Source organism: Trachurus trachurus, assembly GCF_905171665.1.
Source record: "Trachurus trachurus genome assembly, chromosome: 10".
Classification (NCBI taxonomy): domain Eukaryota; kingdom Metazoa; phylum Chordata; class Actinopteri; order Carangiformes; family Carangidae; genus Trachurus; species Trachurus trachurus.
Genome location: NC_139894.1, coordinates 21,618,427 through 21,639,813, shown reverse-complemented (window position 1 = coordinate 21,639,813; position 21,387 = coordinate 21,618,427). Strand labels below are relative to the sequence as shown.

At 40.2% G+C, this 21,387-nt stretch overlaps 5 protein-coding genes across 5 annotated transcripts in view; 1 reads left to right on the top strand and 4 right to left on the bottom strand.

The window, feature by feature from the left end:
* Nucleotides 1-21,387, top strand: part of ccng1 (cyclin G1) — a 142,627-nt gene that overhangs the window by 101,762 nt on the left and 19,478 nt on the right. The gene's annotated exons all lie outside the window — the stretch shown is intronic.
* On the bottom strand, nt 715-3,091 carry gnpda1 (glucosamine-6-phosphate deaminase 1). Its single transcript, XM_083981327.1, has 7 exons — nt 3,062-3,091; nt 2,833-2,960; nt 2,102-2,203; nt 1,825-2,007; nt 1,539-1,723; nt 1,193-1,367; nt 715-1,079 (listed from the first exon to the last, which is right to left on the bottom strand). The coding sequence occupies exons 2-7, from the start codon at nt 2,954-2,956 to the stop codon at nt 1,018-1,020; spliced, it is 831 nt and encodes a 276-aa protein (XP_083837453.1). The 5' UTR covers nt 2,957-2,960; nt 3,062-3,091; the 3' UTR covers nt 715-1,017.
* On the bottom strand, nt 4,030-12,252 carry hspa4b (heat shock protein 4b). The gene is made up of 19 exons (XM_083981072.1): nt 11,890-12,252; nt 11,181-11,238; nt 10,798-10,938; nt 9,330-9,452; nt 9,120-9,219; nt 8,861-8,994; nt 8,511-8,755; nt 8,298-8,374; nt 8,007-8,158; nt 7,721-7,827; nt 7,506-7,639; nt 6,757-6,941; nt 6,541-6,633; nt 6,136-6,291; nt 5,883-6,008; nt 5,658-5,765; nt 5,403-5,522; nt 5,101-5,262; nt 4,030-4,584 (listed from the first exon to the last, which is right to left on the bottom strand). The coding sequence occupies exons 1-19, from the start codon at nt 11,994-11,996 to the stop codon at nt 4,378-4,380; spliced, it is 2,535 nt and encodes an 844-aa protein (XP_083837198.1). The 5' UTR covers nt 11,997-12,252; the 3' UTR covers nt 4,030-4,377.
* On the bottom strand, nt 12,795-15,069 carry uqcrq (ubiquinol-cytochrome c reductase, complex III subunit VII). The gene is made up of 3 exons (XM_083981333.1): nt 14,940-15,069; nt 13,984-14,155; nt 12,795-12,975 (listed from the first exon to the last, which is right to left on the bottom strand). The coding sequence occupies exons 2-3, from the start codon at nt 14,135-14,137 to the stop codon at nt 12,881-12,883; spliced, it is 249 nt and encodes an 82-aa protein (XP_083837459.1). The 5' UTR covers nt 14,138-14,155; nt 14,940-15,069; the 3' UTR covers nt 12,795-12,880.
* gdf9 (growth differentiation factor 9) lies at nt 16,262-18,229 on the bottom strand (the record flags this gene model as incomplete). The annotated part of the gene is made up of 2 exons (XM_083980607.1): nt 16,262-17,187; nt 17,854-18,229. The coding sequence occupies 2 exons, from the start codon at nt 18,227-18,229 to the stop codon at nt 16,262-16,264; spliced, it is 1,302 nt and encodes a 433-aa protein (XP_083836733.1).

Sequence of the window (21,387 nt, the reverse complement as noted above, 5' to 3'; positions counted from 1 at the left end):
GCCTTCAGGGACCGTCGGAAACCTCAGCTCACCGGTTTCGCGGCGACCCTGTTACTAGTTTTCTACCACAATATTAGGCTATATAGGCTAACGCTCAGTATCTAAAACTTATAAACAAAATTCAACATTTAGATTTTATTCTGTATCAGTTATCTTAACTTATGGTCTTGATTTCGCTCTCTGCACTTTACCCTTTCTTCTGTAGCCTAGCCTATTTGTATTTCTATGGTGCATATTTTATATTTACCTATTTATTCTGGTTTGTTTTTAGGAGTGAGTGCAACGACATTCAATAAATGAATGACAATAAAGTACTATCTATCTACCTATCTGCCTATCTGCCTATCTATCTATCTATCTATCTATCTATCTATCTATCTATCTATCTATCTATCTATCTATCTAATCCGCTTTTGGTGTTGTTGCATACATAAATGCTATTGCATTAGTAGCACTAACAACTGGGGAAAGAAAGTTTATAAAATTGAAATGAATGGGTCATTTGTTAATTGACTGGCAATGATTGACTATGCATTTTATTTCATGAGCTGATCTTGGGGTTTATATAGGCTAGGAAAATAGATAATTAGCCTTTGAAATGTTGCGTAGTACAAATGCTCGAGGAAGTATAGAGTAGCAAACAAACAATCACAATCTCATATTCTTCAACATCCAATGAAGTAACATTCAAATGTGGAAAGGGAAGATTACAAGGAGCACTTAAAGGCAACGTGAGTTGTTCCGTGTTGTCATGTGACAGGACGAAGAGGACCCAAAACACACCCAAGGTATAAAAATTAAAGGCACTTTATTACAAAGAACACAAGATTGGCACAGCTGTATGAACAACCACTTGAATACAGAGTACCTGATTATTTCTACAAAGATTAGTTGTGGTCGACTCAAGCACTGCTTGATGTTCACCGATGTATCTCCATCAGAAGATAAAGGAATCATTATAGTGTTAATTTTTGAAAAATGCCTCATGAATCCTCAAAGTTGGAAGGAAATCTTCGATCATTTCTTCTCGCTGTCTGGGGAAGGTAACTCCACCAGCCTGTTGTGCACATGCATCATCCCTTAAAAATAAAGAAAGAGCGAGGGTCAGCATTTTTTCATTCATGTCAATGTCTTACACATATTTTTCTTAATCTAACCTATGTTGATAAATAGCTTTGTGATGAAGTCTCACCTTTGAAGTACTTTACAGTTTTGACTCTTAGTTCCAGGGTAGCATCTTCGTCGCACACAAACACAGTCTGTGGGTGCTGCTGGAACGCAGACACTGTCCACATGTGATTCACGCCATCCTCGATAGCTTTGTATAAAGCAAATGCCTTGTGTGCTCCGGTGATGAGAATCATGACCTGAGAAGATTTCAAAATGTGACCTTTGTGGCTAAGCATGAGCGACATGGTGTTGTTTTTTGGTTCATCAGGTAGATGACAAAATCACTGCAACTCAAAGCAAAGTTCTGCTAGGAAATGATCAGCCCTGCCACAGTTTATTTGACACTGACAATGACATAGGGTTCTAACCTCTTTTGCGTCCATGACAGTGCCCACGCCAACAGTCAGAGCCATGGTGGGCACCTTTGAGAGATCCCCATCAAAGAATCGGGCATTAGCCACGATAGTGTCCCTTGCCAAAGTCTTCACTCTGGTCCTGGAAACCAAGCTGGAGCCAGGCTCATTAAAGGCAATGTGACCATCAGGTCCAATACCTGAAGGACATTAAAAGCAGGTTTTACTTTTCTAAGCACTTGATACCATAATTTGTGTGACAGACAGTACATTCACAATCAGCACTGTGTAAACTCCTGACCTCCTACAAAGAGCTCGATCCCCCCGGCGGCTGTGATCTTTTCCTCGAAGGCGTCACACTCTGCTTGCAGATTGGGAGCATTGCCATCCAGGATGTGGGTGTTTTCTGCTTTAATGTCAATGTGCTTGAAGAATTCATTCCACATGAACGAGTGGTAGCTCTCGGGGTGATTTCTGGGAAGTCCTGTATCGGATTTGAGGACAGTTTATGATGCAAGATCATCATTTTTTACAGTGTACCCACTTTGTGTGAGGAGAGAGAACGGGTTAAGCCTTACCCACATATTCATCCATGTTGAAGGTCTTGACATACTGGAATGAGATGACTCCGCTCTTGTAGTACTCAATCAGTTTCTTGTAACAACCCAGAGGTGTGCTCCCTGTAAAAACAAGCAATAAAGGTGGTTACAAAGAACAAAAGCAAAAGTACCAGGTATTTTCACTGATTTTTTACTTTCACTTATCATCTTAGTCCTTCTGCACATTTTCTAACATTTCATAGAATTCGTTTTTTATGTTTCAGAGAAAAATGCATGATTTCTTACTTGTACTCATTTTGATTAGTATGCATTGTTGATTTAAAACCCCCACTCTGCATTGTTAAGTAAGACATATTACAATATTTAGACAGTTCTTCCAGATCCACGCATCCACACTTTATCTTTAGGTGCAAATGAGGTACTTTTCCCCTTTTATGTATTGTTTCTTCTCCTTTATAGCTGTCGGGTTTAGTTATTCATTTTGTCTGCCTTTGACATGGACCTTGTAACAGTTTCTGAATGGGGGATCAGAAGTTGACATTATTAGTCTTACTCTTATTATTAAGTATACATTGAGCTTTGAACTCTTCGATAATGAAAGTAAAGATCTACCGGCTATTACACTGAATAAGCACACAAAGAGGGGAAGTACTAAAGGCTATTACTTAGGTAAACAGATTCAGCTGTGCTAATCTGTGCGGTGTTTGGTTCGATCGGAAATTCTCAAGTGTAATCCAGTTAATACTCACCTGTGGGAAGCCCCAGGGTGAAGTATCTGTCCGGGCCAGGTTTGAATTGTAAAATCTTGTTTCTTATGTACTTCGCAGCCCACTCGCTCGCCTGGTCGTAGTCATTGAGTATGATCAGCTTCATCGTCCTGGAGACAAAGAGACAAAACAAACTGGTTTGCTCGTCTGATGGAGCTCAGCCTGGACCTGAATCATCATAAAACACACCTAAATCAGACTTTAGACTCACCGGGCTGAACTATAGGACCATCCAGCAACACTAAACTGAGCTCAGGGTTGCTAAACAGGCAGGCGAAACGAAATTAACTGCAAATGAGCAAAACTTTCAATGCAGCTATTTAGTCCTTACGAAACACAAGTACTTGAATCCAACTTGGACTAAATGCAGCTTTCGGTCCGAACCGCCTTACATATAGTCTGTGCTCAGAGGAAACAGGATCTTGAAGTGGATCATGTGATTCCTCCCGTCGGATGTAAACAGCCTCTACCCGCTGAGGGGATTCAATCAACTTACGTTTACATTAGCTTGTAGGCTAGGTAGTTCTAGCTTTCATTTGACAGATACGTTTCACTGAGCTTCCATGGCAGATGTTTTTTTTTTTTTTTTTTTAAACACTGCAGTCGCATGTCTGATTCTTTACCTATATATTAGAGAGGAGGAAAACAAAGGAAAATCAGTTTTTATGAGAACGAATTTGCATAAACTAGATTCAGAGCAGAGCGGTACGTGTGGTTGCTAGGCAACGTTAAAGGTGAACACAGTCATATAAAGTCAAAGATTTCATGAAAGATTTACTATGATGTTATTATTATATGACTTTATGACTCAGTAAAGGATTGAATTTAGTCTTGTTAGCAGGACTGTGGCTCGGGGTCTTAAAATTATGAGGTCATAAGTCTAAACGGCCCCGGTACAAATCAAATTCGAGCTGCTCAATTGAACTTTTTAAACTTCTTGAAATTTAACAGTGAAGGTGGATCACCGACAACAACAAACACATTTAAAGATATAGGGTTTAATATATTGGTAAAAGTCATTTTAAATCCCTCCATGTGTAATATTTATCTGATAGAGGGATATAAAATCCCTAAAGAGCCAAGACATGTGTCTTCAATAGCGACTGCCTTGCTACCTAGACAGAAGCAATATCTGTGAAACCTTGAGTATATTTGACCAAAGTAATAAAGATGGCAATGTGATTTTCAATAACTTTATTAAAACCATATTGTGACACAGACCAGAACACTTACAGAGCACACAACAGAAATAAATACCATCATGTGTACAGCGCTCATTGTCAAACAGGCTTATTGCGGCTGGCTTTTGATTTATGTCATCCAGAAAGAGAGAGGGCATGCTATGTCATCAGACAGAGATACCACCAGGAGCTGGGCTCAGTGTGCTAATCACCCTGCCTGCTTTTGACTGTGGAGAGCAGTTCTGAAACACTTCATCTGCTCTAATATACCGTACACCCGGGCTGCATCTCAATCTGAAGCAACAAGCTCCCGTTTAGCTTGGCTTTAGGGAGGCTTTAGGCTGCTTTAATCAAGGTCCATGTCAGGCTTCTTTTCTGTTGTTTCTGAGGTGGGGTTGCCTGTGTTCTCGCTTGTTCCCTTGTCTGCACTTTCTTCCTGGGCTTTCTCCTGTCCGTTGACGGGCCCGTTCTGCTCTGCAGGCGTCTCCTCCTTGGGAAGCTCCACCTTCGGTTTGGGCTTGGTCACAGTAGGGTTGCAAGCAGAGAACAGCTCCTAGACAATTACAAAAAAAATATACAACATAAAACAATGGCTTAACGAAAAGTAATACAGTTGTGTGAGAGAGCTCCCAACTGGCTTGATAAACAATTGCAATTAATGTAGAGTAAAAGTTGCTAATGCCAAGATCATTGAATCAGTGTGTCATGTTTAATGTTTATGATAAAAATAACAATACAAATATTTGAAAGAACTTTGCAGAAGTGGACAGCAATGTATGAATTTAGCAATGTATGAATTTTGACAATTCAATTACCAGAAACTCTGCAATGTGATTTCTTAAATTTTGTTCATTAATATGTCCTGTTTATGACACACTACCCACCAACTGCCATACACAATAATACTTTGACAGCAACCACAGCTGTTATTAACTGGACAAATATAGCATGTTTAAGCCTATTGAATTGTTATTTCACATATATGGGATTCTCAATTTTAAATTTATTTCACTCCAGTTCCTGTTCTCAGAGCTCTGGTTTTATTACAATCTCACACATAGACACTCACCCGTGTTTTTGCTTGAATGTCTTTGACTTTGACTGGGGGATCCAACGTCAAGCTCTGTTTGCTTTGCTGGTTCATAGTGCTGTTCATCCAAATCATTGCATCATTGGTCAGTTTATCCACTTTGGTGACATCTGCCTCATCTAAATGGTCATACTGCTCCTCCTGGAAATCAGGGGAAAATAACAAAAAGTGGTGTTACTAATTACAACAGGCTTTATTACTTTCATTTATAATGATGCCTTCAGTTTATAGTACAGTCATCTTTAAGGATTTCCTTCAAAACACAATATAAAATGCATTACCTTCATTTTGTATGCCTCAACAAATTTCATGTACTGTTGGATTTGTTTTCCAAGCTCCTCAAAAGCTTTAGGTCTCTCCTCAGCCTCCATATACCTCTCCTGGATGGGCTGGCCAAGTTTCTGCAGAGTACACAATACTCATGTCAGCTCAAGAATATCAGTATGATGGATGGATGGATGGATGGATGGATGGATGGATGGATGGATGGATGGATGGAGAGAGGAGAAAAGAACAATTACTACACTAATAGTTACCTTTAATTCTCCCAGTTTGTCGATGTAGACCTGTTTGGGTTGATCCTCTCCATCTTCATACAGCCAGATTTCAGTGTCCTCCAGCTTTAATGACAAAGCATCTCGGTCCTAAAAGAAATAAAGAATTATTTCACAATATGTTATTAAAGGAAAGCCCAATCTGTTGTACAGAGATTTCAGGGTGAGTCATTTCATACACGGAGTCACAAATGACTGTTTACTCACAGATTCACCGACAAACTTCTCCAGCATCCCATGTAGTTTGTCCCTCATGTCGTACACGTATTCTTCTACGTAATTCTTGGCATCATTCCTCTCCTTCTCCAGCTTGTCCTGCATGATCATCTTACCCTGAGGAGAACCCACACAGCAACTGTTACTGGCACACACTTGAAAATAGATTGAGTAATTAAAAGATGACAGCTTGATGGGTGGGATTCTGTAATGTCTGCATGGGACGGGCTGAAAGCCTACTTACCTCATTTTCTACAAAAAGATTGAGCATGTCGTCTGCTAGCTGCCACTGTGGACTGTTTTCAATCGGAAGCTCCAATACTTTTGTTTTCACTTTGGGCTTTTTAGCTTGTGGTGGCTGGTCAGACTTCTTCTCACTTTTGCCCTCCTCTGTGGTAGTCTGAAAAATAAAGAGATAAGCACCGATACTTCAAAATATTATCCAAAATGAGACAAGGAATCCGAGGAAGCCTAATTTTAAATCTATGTACTGCAAGATGCTTTAAGCCCATCTTTGCAGAGCCAATAATTTGAGGTATTACATAGTACCACATTATGTTTCAGTTGTTTAACCGCAATATATTATTATTGTGGACTTTATCTCCTTGTAAATACAATTTCATTAACTGACATTAACAGTCCATCTTACCTCCATCTCTTCATTCTCCTTCGCCTTCTCTTCTGCTTCTTTCTCGCCGTCCCCCTGTCCCTGTACTTCATCCTGATCGGTCTGCATCTTGCTCTGCAGACGGGCGACAAAAAACAGACATGTTTTATGACTCTAAACAGAACTACAGAGAGAAGCACAGATACTAATCTGGAGCTCAGTGTAAACAGATGCAGGTGCTTTATGTGGTTGAAGTACCTCTCCGTCTTTGTCATTAGCCTGTTCCGTTTCCATGGGTTCCTCTGTCTCATCAGACTTCTGCACTTCAACCAGGGAGGCACTGGACACACTGAAGATACCATGGATGTTCACCCGCACCTTAACTTTCACTTTGGAGCTCTCCCCAGATGCTTGTGGGACAACCTTCTGGATCATAAACTGACCTGTATGAAGAATAAAATCAATATTGATCAAAAGCAAAAAATATATAGCTAAATGATAAGTGAATATTGTATCAGCTATGTGTAAACCGAGCATGGCGTTGAGAACTTCTCTAATGAGTCAGAATCTCAGCCAGATATAATTTATGGATATGCACGATAACCCTTTTTTTTGCCACCGATAACTGCTAAACATTTTTAATAGTCTATTTACACACCTGAGTTTAAGAAAGGCTAAGATGTAGTGAGGAAAGATGAATTTAACATTGAAGCTCTGCCTGTGACTTAACCAAATAAAATAACCGACATCACTACTGTAATCACAGCAAAAACAAGAGCAGTTATGACTCTTCAAAAATCAACATTTATTATTGTTTCAAATCAACTTAGGACAAAAGACTGAAAATAAGTGAAATCAAGGCAATGTTGGCTAATTCTAATTGGCTCTATTAATGTAATTATCAGACTTATGTGTGTATTATTGGCAGATATCAGCCAATATTGGACCAATAATTATCTGTACCGATAGTTATCATGCATCCCTATTCAGGGAGCTTTACTGCTTACCAATAGTGGGGTCAGGGTATGGAAGCTCATTCGGGGTATTGTAGTAAGCCTCCAAAGAGAAAGGCTCTTTCCGGTAGAAGGTCAACACTTTAGAGAAAGGTGCTGCGTGGTTCTTGGGGAACACCTCACAATCACTGCAACAAATTAATATTATTATATTGAAGATTTAAGGTGAGAGACAGGACTAAAAGAAGTATCAATGGAAAGTTGTTTACCTCAAACCTTCCTCTGCAGCGGAATGCCACTTCAAAGAAATGGGATAGGAAATGATGTCTGTGATGGAGAACTCACGCACCTTGAAGGCAGGTGACAGTATTGCACACTGTGGACACAAACACACAAACAACAGTTCAATGAACGGCGCCACAAAAGAAAAGATGTTACCACAGAAATGAAAACATAATTTTCAAAACATGAACAAAAGTTTTTTCAAGCCAAAATCTTAGTGACAGTTGTACTTTCATTGTGCAATAGCAGCTTTACAAATGACAAAGTGTGTACCTGCAGGGCACATCCTCTGGCCACAGCCTCGTCAGCATTCAGTGTAGTGCTCAGTTCCTTCCCGAAGAATTTGCTGATTCTCTCTTTGACAGCAGGGATCCTGGAAGCTCCGCCCACAATCTCGACTGCATAGATGTCTTCTTTTTTCAGTTCTTATGAAATAAAAAAAGGGTTTTGTTATCACATAAACAGCCGAACCGACATACATTACATTCTTTAAAATGTAATTCCCAAGAATTTCAAATAAATTAAGTGAAGTAGATAACAACTGGGTAAAAAAATAACACTCACTGGCATGTTCCAGCAGACTCTGCAGTGGAGACTCTACTCGGCTCAAAACATCAGCACACAGCTCTTCAAACTTACTCCTTGTGTAAGAGAAAAGGTGGACATTGCTTCAACTTTATGGGCAAATCTCAGTAGATAGAAATCATGCATTGTCATCATGCAATAAAGACAATTTTACCAACCTAAAAATCAATAAACAATGTATTGTTGGCTGACCTGTTCAGTTTTGCAGAGACATCGATGTCGTTCATGAAGCATTCAATGTTAAGAGGCAGGACTGAGGAGTTGGCACTCATCAATTTTTTTAGTTTTTCACACTCTTGGTAGAGCCTGACCAGAGCCCTGGGCTTAGACCTGACATCAAGCTTGTACGTTTTGCCAAATTCCTCACAGAAATGCTTGACCAGCATCTCGTCGAAGTCCTTTCCACCCAACTCTGGGTCACAGGCTGTAGCAAGGACCTGAGATACGTGAAGAAGAAACAGAGAGAGAGCTGAAGTTCTGAAACAAAGCGTCCCATGGATTGATAAAGACTATGCATATGATTTACACATATGCACACACACCTTGAGTTTGCCCTTGTTAAAGGCACACACTGATGTCTGGTATCCAGAATGGCCCACGTCCACAAACACCACATTTCTGGCCTTCTCCTCGGGAGCAGGGAGGTCCTGTTTATAGATCCCATATGCTAATGCAACTGCAAAGAAAATTGTTCAATCATGAATGAAGTAAATAAGCTGTGGGATGGCAGCGCAGAGAGATATCACCAACATGCACATCCTTGCCTGAGCCCTACCCCCAAAAAAAAACCCAAGTACAGACCTGCAGTTGTTTCATTCATGAGCCTCAGGCAGTTGAGTCCAGCAATCTGAGCAGCATCTACTACTGATCTCCTCTCAGCATCGGTGTAGTAGCAGGGAACCTGGTCACAACACAAAGAGTATTTCAACAGGTCCTGCAAGCTTTTTCAATTACCGTAGAGTGACAAAAATTCAGGAGTCAAAAACAGTACAGAAGCACGTTTAAACTTACGGAGACAACACAGTCGGCCACAGGCTTCTTCAGTGCATGCTCTGCTGTCTCCTTCAGCTTAGTCAGCAGCATGGCAGTGACCTGTTCAATGCTGAACACCTTCTCCTCCTCCATGTACATCACCTTCAAGAACAGTCAAATAAGCAGACAAGAAAATTTTTTGGATGATCATGATAATTACCAATAAAATAAGACTAGCTAACTCAACCTCAAATAAAATGTGCATATATACAAACATTACTTTTTCTAAGATGCATTGCTTGACTGATTACTTTCTCCATTATCTTCACCTGTCAATCAGCCTCATCTATACTTCCATTGTATTATCAAGGTCACATTTCAACCGATATCTCAGTGCAGCTTGGGATGACACAGACACATTTCATAACTTCAAAATGCGCAGATGTGCTGTGTCATAGGCACAGCTGCTGCTTTTAGTGCTTGCTGGCATTAAATATTTGGGTAAAACAATATTTTTGTCCTGTAAACATAAAATATATCTAGGTCTGGATCAATGGATAAGTTATAAATGCTTTCAATAAGCATAATTCTTAGTAGCACTGTTTATGGGACTTCATACTTTTGCTTTATGATTTGTTTGGCTATTATGTTATTGAGACAATGTGTCTTCTTTCTGTGTTATTGTTATTGCAACAATCAAATATTCAATTGGTGCATGCTGTCTTAATAGAGTGTCAAGTGTAAAAGCCTTTTTATAATGTCTGCACCTATGTATTAGTATTGGTATATCTAATGTCAGGGTTCCCATTCTTTTCTTGAAATAATTGTGCAGGACTTTTCCAGGACATTTTCAGCTGCTACAGTCTGACAGACATGTTATCACGCCATACACTAAAACACCCTGTCCCATTCATGCTGTGGAGAAGTGTTCTTTTCGACAGTCGTACATTATTTTGTACATTTAACCACTTTGTTTCTATGTTTATTCCTCTCTCACCCTGAGAAATCTGATTTAAAGATGTGCAGTCTATGGCTTTAACTTAAATGAAATAATCTCTTGCATGCTTTAGAAATTCTACAAATTATAACAAATTTATCATAGAACACCACAAACATGTTGTTTTTGTTTTTAAACCACATCCACTACAGCTCTCTGCTGCTCCTCTATCTGTCACTCAGCAGAGAAAACCCTCATGCTCGCAGTCCAATACTGGAAACACTCATCAACTCAAAGTATCTAGTTTTCTTTGGGGAAAAAAATCCTTGGTGGGGTCTGAAAAAGTCAAATAGAGCTCTGGTAGCTGATGTCACGATGTGATAAATAATTTTCCAGGACAACTCAAGCTTTTCCAGGACATTTGACTTTTCCCCTCATTTTCCATGACTGGAAAATTAGACAACCATTTTCCAGGTTTTCCAGGACGCATGGGAACCCTGAATGTGTCTGGGCTAGAATGATTTTGTGCACATTATTACATCTCAGTTTGACTCTTGTTCCTTCTCTTACCTTAATACCAGTTGTTCCTGTGGGCATTTGTGCAATGTCGTACACCAAGCTGTTTTTGAGACGCTGCACATACGGATCTGAAAACGCCCTGCCATGAAACCTCTTGAACCCTTGGACTGTGTTCTTGCAGTTTGAGACGACCTGTTTGACAGAAAGAGAAGAGAAAAGATCTCTATAAAAATACAATTACCCCTCGGCAAATTGTGCATTTGTGACTTAGAAGCGTGTTTTGTGACGGTGCAGAGCTTCATGTGTGCTGTCCCCATGCTTGGTATTGTTCTTGCTCATATTCAGTGCCTTATTGCATACACTGGGACTGGTCCCTCCCATGTCAGGTTATTGATCACGAACAGGCTGTCCCGTGATCTCACATTAAGACATACCTGGCTTTTTGCAGCTGCACCAATAGAGCGATTCCTGGGTCCAAAGGACACACATGCCCTAAAAATAGAAAACACAATCCGGTTATTTTCTCTGTCAGTGTTCTGTCAATGATGCAGCTTCAGATAGGGTTAATACCACCAGTAATAAAATGACAATTGACAATAATAGTGACGATTTCATAGGATGAGAGTTTTGTCATGTTTATAAATATGTATTGTACGCTATTCAATCGGTGTCTACTAGGGACTACTGGTCTGGAAAATGAAATGCAATAGATTGCAGAAGCCGTTTTGACAGCCTGGATACGGCCTCCTCCCATCATGCGCTTATTCATGCCTGTTGTAAAATATAAAAAAAAATAAAAACATCACCACCTGACTCGGCAGCTCCGTTATAAGAGGTTTTACATTAACTCCACTATAGAAATGTAATGAGTCACCATAAAACCCTCACAGACGTGTGAAGTCGTGGCAGGATTTCTTTCTTGTCACAATGGTTTCGTTTCGGCTACCGCTAGCTTTAGCACTCACATGCCGCTTCCTGTTGTGAAATCCGTTAGCATGCTAACTAGCCAGGCGGCTAGCTACGTTAGCTTCACCATACATTAAGATGAACAGGCGGAGGATGTTTTCCACACGTTGTGGCGGCTTTCAGCAAAGATGACACAACGCAAATCGCAACACACCACCCGAGTCTCGTCGTACTTACGGTGTGCTCCGGTCGCTGTATTCATTGGCGACTGTTTCAATGCCTCCGGCTCTGGCTACCGCTACATAGCAGGTCAAGAAGCCGACGTCAAACCCGACAACTGACATCTTCAGCGGCTAACTGCGCGGCGTGGACAGCGGTAACAACGGGGGGGGGGGAACACAAACGCAGCTCGGGGCTGAGAAAAGCAACAGCGGCGGCTACAGCGGCTTTTCAGTCAGTGTACGATGGTCCTCCCTTGTTCTTCTTCCATGAAACTGAGCGGCAGCATGCGGTAGGTAGGTACACCGGGTCCGGCTGATGCGTGAGAGCGTTCAGGAATTTTCTGTCGGTCTCGGCGACCAATCGCATCCGACTGCAGAGACGCTGCACCCGACGATTGAGCGCCCCCCACAGACCAGAGACGGTCACTACAGCTTCAGTTCTGCTAGCCCTGCTCACAGATCTATTTCAGTCTGTTGCCTTGTCACTCTATCATATCAAGCTGTGGCGATATAAACCCTTACATGCTGGCTTCCCATCTTCAAAATCCCCCACTACCGCTACCATTGCAATCATAGCTGAGGTGTGCATGATTATCACTTTGTGTAGTGTTTTTACTGATTTTTCTGTGCATTAGCAAGTCACATCTGATGGTAACATCATTTTTGTTTTCTTCAACCCACAGTCCAACAGCAAAAAATATAAAACAGAGAAAAGTGTTAAATCACCATGTCAGAAATGTGAGAGCTACTAACTACAGGCATGATGAATTTGCACATTAAATAACTCAAGCAGTTATAAAAAACATTACTTAATTGTTTACAATCTGTAAGACTGAGTTGAAACCCACACAGCATGACCATGACTGGGCATCAATCCAAACTGAAAGAGAGAGATGCCAAAATGAAACCAATCAAGACTAATTTCACATAAATATTATTAATCTTTATTGGTGAAACATACAGAGCTGGAATTAATAACAGAGGACAGCGTTCATGAAGGTGGCGGTTTATTCGTCATTCTCATAGTCAGCAGGATTCTTCCTCTTGCCCTGCTGATGGACATTGTTGCCCCAGGTGTATGTCAGGTACATCAGGGTCATGGCTGTAAAAAGGAAGATCACAAAACAAATTAGCTCTGGGATCTTTAAACGATATTCATCTGCATTTTTGCTATGAGATCAAGGTCAGGAATGTGTGAATTAACTCAAATATATTATCTATGCAGAAATCCTAAAAAGATTCAAACCAACTCTGTTACATTTTCAGCGAACTGCACAGTGAAAAATATGACTGAAGTGGTGATAAAAGACTTTGATAATATACATGAGGAAAAAGATTAAATGTACTAAATACTGCAATATAAGAACATGTTCATAAATAAAATGTTATGCTATAAAAATTTGAATCTTGTGTATTAACAGTTTTTGAATAGATTTGACACCGTTTATTTTGTTTTCTCAAAATTTTGTGTGAAAACAGTGCACAATGTTTGCAAAATACAAATAACAAAGCCCTTAGAGTATAGTGAAGAAAAAGACCTGTGTGCCGGGACTTGAATTTGACACTTGGGATATTGGAACATCAAATATTTGTCGGCTCTTTTTACCATACACTGTGGCTTGTCATTGAAACAACAGCAGAGGCTGGGTCAAAGCACACAGGAGGCATATCATATGACTAGGCACCAATCCAACATTCACACACTCATAATGATGAAACCTGACCTTAGGTTGAGCTGCAAGAAAAAGCAAATCAAAACCTGACATCCAAATCACAATTTAAATCTTGTGCAGAAAAAGGAGGTGACTGGTAAGTTACACACCCTCATGAACATGCAACGTCTTCATGGAAATATTAAACGTTATATAATTTTACTGGCATGTCATTCAAATCACTTCGTATTGAAAATCAAAAACTGTTTGCAACTCTATTCACAGACAGAATCCCATTTTAGTTGCAAATTACAATGATCATGTTAATGAAGAATATAAAAAATAATAAAAAATACTGTTGTTGTTTTTGCTAACATGACTTGATGACTTGATAAACACTTCTGTGACAAGCCTGAATGTAAAATACAGATAAACTGTTTACAAAATGCAAGACTTACGGGGGGCAACTTTGAAGAAAGAAGCCGTGACCCGTCTCCACACATTGGGGATTCCCTTGGAGAAATAGTTGGGGAAAGCCCTCTGTTCAAACGGGGACAGGGTGTATGTGATCACATGTCTGACCTTGGCCAAGTTTCCAAAGTGTCGGCCCATGTTCACCAGAGAGCTGATCTGAAATGATAAATCAAGAAATGTACACAAAAGGTTAAGAAACAGCAAGCCACTTGCAAAAAGACTGTTAATGATCTGGACAAGATGCAAATACGTTTCGATCACAGTTGTGTAAAAGGGGAATTTAGTGTGTGTTCAGACAATACAAATTCACTTACAGTTATACAAAAAATTGGGGGGAGGGGGTGGGGTCCGGTTCACTGTTTATCAGTATGACAACAGTACGATGAGCTGTAACAATAATAGTATAAAATAAACAATCTAGCACCTTTGATGATGACTTAATGGTCTTAGTAGTTCGTGATTTTATTGTACGACTGGCTGGACATAAGCAGCATATAGATTATTACACACTGAGGTGCATGTATCTAACCTTGTTGCACTAGCAGGTTAAACTAGTAAACCAACTCCCCATTGTACGCTACCGACATAAATGAGTACATGTATGTATTATTACAAAAACAAACGTGGTCCGTAAACAGTTCAAACTGTGATTTTAAAGCGCGGAAAGATGCCAAGTTATCTAAACAGGCACGAACATTATTGCGAAACAGCAGGAGGCTAGTGTTAGCTCCAGCAGCTAGCTGCCGGGCTAACAACCTGTTAGCCGCTAAAGAACAAACAGACCTTGAGATGTTTCGCTGACCGCCGCGTTAATGTGGTCGTTTGGTCAAGAGAGAGGGAAACCCGAGTCTTAAATGACGCACTATAGCACATACATTTCACAGGATTTGGTCACTGAAGCTAATAAAGTGAAGTTTTCTTTCATGACATTGAGGCTTACCGTGCTGCTTCTCAGCGGTGTCTCCTACCGAAATGCTGCCGTCCTTCCTCTTCGGTTCCCCGCTAACACGGCCGCCGCTACCGCCACCTACCGGCCAGGAGTGTGATCAAACCACTCCTCCAGCTCAGGGTCCACAATGGATTATTCACTAACTGGAGGTTTGTTATCTGTAGTGCAGTGTCTGGACAACAGGTTTAGCGACTGTATCAGTTGATTTAAACTACTGTAGCCTCACTGAATTCAATGAGAAACAGAAGATTTTCCAACACACACATCTATTAACATGAGATACTAAACATAGTTCTAGAAGGTATCTGCACTACTGTCTCACTAATTTCTACATTCTGAAGGAAAATGAACATCTTACCACTGCATTTATCTGTCGAGAAAAAATGAATCCACATTCATGTAGAGAGCGCCACTTTTCTTTAGGCTATATCCTTCTCACTGGACAGAGCGATACATCCACTGAAAGAATCAAAAGTATTCTTCATTCTCTACTGCACAGTTTCCCTGTGTTGTGTGATCAATCAAGCCGGCTGTATGCAGACAAATAGAACATTTATGCCTGCTATTGTTTATTTTCCAACTTTTCAGAAAATGTCAACATATTTTCAATATTTTGAATATCCCTAACCTGACCACAGACACAGTGAATTCATTCAATTTGCATAAATAGACATGACATAGCATTTAGTCACATTCAACCAGTACAAAGTCACAAGCATGCACTCAATTCATATGTAAGTCACTCAGTGACCAGAAGTAATAAATACACACTGAAACCTTGACAACTTTCATTCTGGACATTATGAAGACAGGTGTTGTTCAGACCGCTGTCTGTAATCCCCAGGAATAAAACGATATCTAAAAGGTTTGATAAGGATTGTGACAGTTTTTCATTTTTTATCCACAACAGGGCTACTTAAAACCTGGCAATTTGTGTTAAATTAAAGAATAATGACAAACCAGCCACCCAAAATAAGTTAACTAAACAGGAACTTAAAAAAATCATACAAATCATACATCACACAATTTCTTCTTCAAGTGTGTCGACTTGATACCACATTGCGACTAGTAAGTAGAGCATCAGAATGCATTTTGCACCTTTCGCTTAACAAAAAAAGGAAATAAATGCCACATTTCAACTATCTTCATTAGGATAAAATACTTCTTGTTTAAGTAAACACACCTGCTCTGGATCGTGCACAACGATTTTATGAATTCAAGAAATCACTGCGCCTGGTCAGAACATCTGATACTGGGATAATGGATCGGCACTTGAAGGCAACAGGGCGGGGGGGGGGGCATCTGAAGCTGGCTTAGCGACATGTGCACCTGGTGGCAACCATGTCTTCAAACTCCTTGTAGACATAGGATCCATCCTCTTCAAAGATCATGACACTCAGGGGGCTGTATTGGGAGGGGATACATGCGGGCCTGGGCACAGAGGAGTCAAGCTTCTCATAGATGATGTTCTGCACCATGGTGTGAACAGGTGAACCGTAGATGAAGCCCATGGTCCTCGGACAGATGCCTCTGCAGTACCTGGGGTTGTACTTTGGTGGAAAAACAATCCAGTGATCAAGCTTGAGCTGGCTGAATCGCACCCTGAAATCATACAAGGCACAGTCACTTGTCGGGAATTCAGAGCTTGGGAGAAGATCAGGCAGGTGGATGTCCAGACTTTTATCGCCTCGCTTGCTCTTTGGAGATTCTCTCTTCCATCTCCTCTTGTGCCCGAACCTCTGTTCTGGTTTGAACACCATCTGCTTGTGAAACGTGTTAGCTGCAGCACTTGGCCTTTCACCCAGTTTGGCATTGACCTGTGACCTCTGGTGGGCAACTTTGCTGGTGTCACTGAGATAAAGAAGCAGAGGAGGGGGCCTCAGGGTTAATTCCGGTGGTCGTTCAGGTCCGTCTCCCTCTGGGCAGGTGATGTTGATGAGCAGATGGATATTCTTTCTCTGAAACTTTAAGAGTGGCTGGACAAATGACGTGATGTCAACCTCCACCCAGTTCCTCCTGCTCCTCCCATCAGTGTTGGCTGTGAAGTTCACTGCATGGTGGACAGCAGGACACAGCTGACACTGGTTCGACCGCTCCTGCTCCTTGATGCTCAGGTAGCACACAGAGTTCATGGGTGCTGCACGGCTGTGGTCAGAGTTGTACAGCAGAGCCGACTTCAGAAGCTGTTCTTTTCTCCTCACTTGGTCAAGACTGTATGAAAGATCCTGCATAAAACTTTCTGAAAGAGAACATAGGAAAACCAAATGGAAGAAAACACCATTATATCATCAAAGATGAGTCATAGTGAGAATAATGCCATTTTAATTTAGCCAGAAAAAACACATCTTTTACAGAGGTCCGTTCAAGTGCATTCCCATTTCGATTAACAACTTTCCTTATTAATAGTATAAAACCAAGCTAATTTAGGAATATTATATTAATGTCTATAAAATAGACATGTAATTGGAGCGTTGGAATATTCTGCACTTAATGAACTAATTACTAGATTAAAAAGAAACTGCAGCTGAACGAGATGAAAAATGATGCACCTTGCTCCACAATCTTCAGAATGGACGTATAGCACCTACACCAAGAGCCAGTGTATTAGGCTACCTATATTATCACAACCATACAATGAAAAATGACTCTTGGGCATTTGAGGCCCCTGCAAATCTGGGGCCCTGGGACCAGTTGGTAAACAAGCGTTGGTCTATTATAGCTTTGTCTTTTTATCCAGTTACTTTATCTTTACCTGCATTTAAATAGTGCACATGCCAAAACATTAGATTATTAGACTAAAAATTATTATTATAATATTTTTTTTAGCTTTTTCATTCATTATCAAGCCCCACTGCCATCATTGTACCAGCTGAGCTGTCATGGCCTCTGTGAATCACATCCTCACCTTTCTTACTTCGTGCAAGACATTCATCTTGTGGCTTGATCAGTCGGACTGTGTTGTAGATTTGATCCCCGTCCAAACTCCTCTGGACCCTGGAGGACTTCTTGTAAACCTCGGTCAGATACTTCATGTACCTGTGCTCGGGTTTCACCTTCCTCTTCAGGCCTGGGCTCCACCTGGGCCCTCCGTGCTCTGACAGGGCTTTGAGCAGCGGGGAGAAGATGCTGCCGTACGGGTAGGTGAAGTCGCCCAGTTTGTGCAGCGCATTGGAGGCCGCCAGAGAAGATCTAAGCAGCGGGCAGCCACAGGTGACCAACAGCAGCAAGACAACAGTGCGAAAATAACGAAGGACAGCTGACATCAGCATTTGTTTTTCCATTACAAACAACGAAACCAGTCGAAATTTAGAGAGACTCTCCTGTTGAGAGCTCGAGGTCAACAAGACCACACACGTGCCGCCGCTGATCAACACACGCAGGTGTTGACAATCAACGTCATCACCCATATTACTTTTCAGCAGCTTTTTTATTTTTTTATTTTTTTTAACGTAGCCTACTGTAACCCCATAGTGCACCTGATTATCATAGAGCAAGTGGCCTACTATTTACAAAGATATTAAACATTTCCCATTGCATTCACAACCTGTGAACACAGCTATGATTAAAACTGAAATACGGTGAATAAAAAAGTTAAGTGTATTATCATAAATTCTTCTCACGAATTCCTAATCTTTTGTTCATCAGCTGCACAGTAATAGGTGGGCTTCAGCTTCAAACTGTCTTTGGCTTCAAACAAAAGTGCTTTTAATGCGCTTTTATTTTGAAGACATCGCCTCTAAGCTTCCGGCGCTGATGGGAATTTTTGTTAAACGTCACATTTCAGTTTTTTAAAAAGCCTATCCACTACTATTACTACTACTACTAGTAAAGATTTTAGTAAGTAGCATCAACGTAGGCTACAACCTGAACGTGTAAGGCCAAGAGAAAGATACGTTGGTAAGTTGTCCTGGGAGTTAGCTAGGTACCGTCACCAACGATAAAAGTATAATTACATTAACAGTAACGAAAACCAGTTAAGTTAACGTTAGAGGTTAGATAATGTGAACTTGGTTACTCAGTTTGAAAGTAGCTATGTAAACCTGCTAACATGTTTAGCTAGGCTATGCTGTAATATTTCATTAGGTCTGTGGAGGACTTCATTTGTTGTAGGATAATGATTCCCCAAACCAACCTGTTAATTTAATTTAAAACAGGTAAGAAATTAATCAATTAAAAAAGGTAGGGTAGAAGTCAATAGTATTGATAGTATTTCAGGTGACAAAGAACAAACAACCTCACAGAACAGTATGATGTGATTTTGTTGTGATTTTAAGGATGGCTATACAAAACTGATTATAGTTATAGTAGCCTATCCTCTTTTCAGCAGGCATTTCTTACCCAGTAGGGATTTCTGCTGTCAAGAACAGACTGACCGTATTAGGTGAGAATGGCTGCCCACAGTTTAACATAGGGAAATACAGGTGAAGGAACACGTTTTGTTTTGTTTTTCAAAAGTGAAGGGTTCATTTCTGTTTTAAACTGTGATGAAAGAAATATTAGCATGCCCTGCCCTCTACTGTCCTCAGTTGTAAACTGCAACTATAGGACATAATGCTTTGTACTAAAACAAAAGTGATTTATAGAAGTAGGCTACTGCCTGAGCATGAAGAAAAAAAGTAATATAGAGCTGGTCTACTCAGCACTGGTTAACACAAGAAATAAATTCACCAGCACTTTGTAGTTTTATTTAGTCAACAACAGAAGCTTTAGTCATGTCATGTGTTTGATGCTTGAACCTTCATTGTGTGTAGAAATACTGAATTGTGGGCACTGAAGAAAGACAGTGTATTTACACAGACAGAGCTTCTGTTTATTGTTAAGACTTATGCCTGTACTCAGAGATCCTCAGGTATTGTATTATCAGTATGCAGCTTTTTTTTTTTTTTTGCAGTGGATGACAGGATAGTGTTGGATAACATTATCTTTCACTTGATAGTGATAAACCAGTTTGTTTATCTCGTGGTCATCCTTTAATACCACCCACAATACAGGTTTTACATGTATGTACATCTAAGTTGTAGCTGTGTCCCTTTTTCACCCCATATGCAAGTGCAAAATATGCACTAATCTGTTTATTACTTGGTTTAACCACAACTGATGTCCTCCCATGTTGGCAATCTATATTAACAGGAAATGATCCAAGACTTGGAACACATCACACTATTGTTGGTTAGACTTTGATGTTTGGAAAATTTGTCTAAACCATGGAGGAGTGGACATAGGAAACGTCTCTGTGATAGATTTCCTCTTTTATAATTATTAAGGTCTCTTGCTGTGTTAAAATAAAAGTTTGGCTATGGAATAAAAACATAGTGTAGTCTGTATTGAATAGTTCCTGTGAGTGCAACTCTCCTTTGTTGGGGGCATTGTGCAAGCAGCTTCTCTCCCAGATAACAAGACAAAGGACATTGTTCTGTTACTGTTTTGCTTGTGGCTTTATTGTCTGAGCTCTGACTTGTTTGATGTCATCAGGGATTCGTTTTCTCAGGGTCAGATGAGACTGAAAACAATGTTTCTGTACAGGACGAAAAAAGCAGAATACGGTTTTCATGCATGTCATCAAGTTCATTCAGTTGTTCACCCAACATAATACTGACATGAAAGTGTTTTTGAATGAGTTGTTCACTTCATTTTAGTTATCCACGTTATGTTATGAAGGCCCTGCGTTATTAAATGTAAATGTCATAGACTACTGCAGGATATAAATATTTATCTTTCCACCTCAATAACTTTTCAAGTTTTCTGAACAACTCTGGAGATGTGATCCATTGTGTTTTTCCTTTTACAACTCAGGTTACAACTTTTGTGTTGAACTTCTATTTTGAAAAAAATCTTTCTAAAAATTAAGTCCTGGCTGCTGTCAACTACCTGTGTCTTTTTTAACACAGCAATCCAGAAATGGGGCCCCACGCTGACCCACAAAAGGAATCTCACCCATTACGACCTCAAGTTCACAAAGAAATTGATAAAGGAGACATTCCAGCAGCCTGACCAGCCGCCTGCTTTGCATAACTGGCCTCACATAGGGCCCCTTCGCTGTTGCTGAGGGAAGTAGGTATCTCTTTCAAAATGTTAAACTCTTCCACTGTTGTTTTCTGTTTAAGTACCAAATGCTTTCAAGTTTTCTTTTAAGAGCTGTTTTAATTTGATAAACAGGATATCAAAAATATATGATCGATTGTGCCAAAAAAAAAGTTTGAATGAACAACGACAAGATTTACACCAGTGTTTACAGCAGCTGTTTCCCAGATGTGGTCTGTTTTTGAAATTTCCTTATACTCTGAAGTCAGGAATCAGAATTTGTAAATATTTATTATACATTGTTTGAGTCAAGATGTACAGAATCACTACACACTACTTATCTGTGGTGTTATTAAAATAAGTTAAATAGGCAATAATACATGGAAGTCAAGTCAACTACAGAAAAATATATGATAAA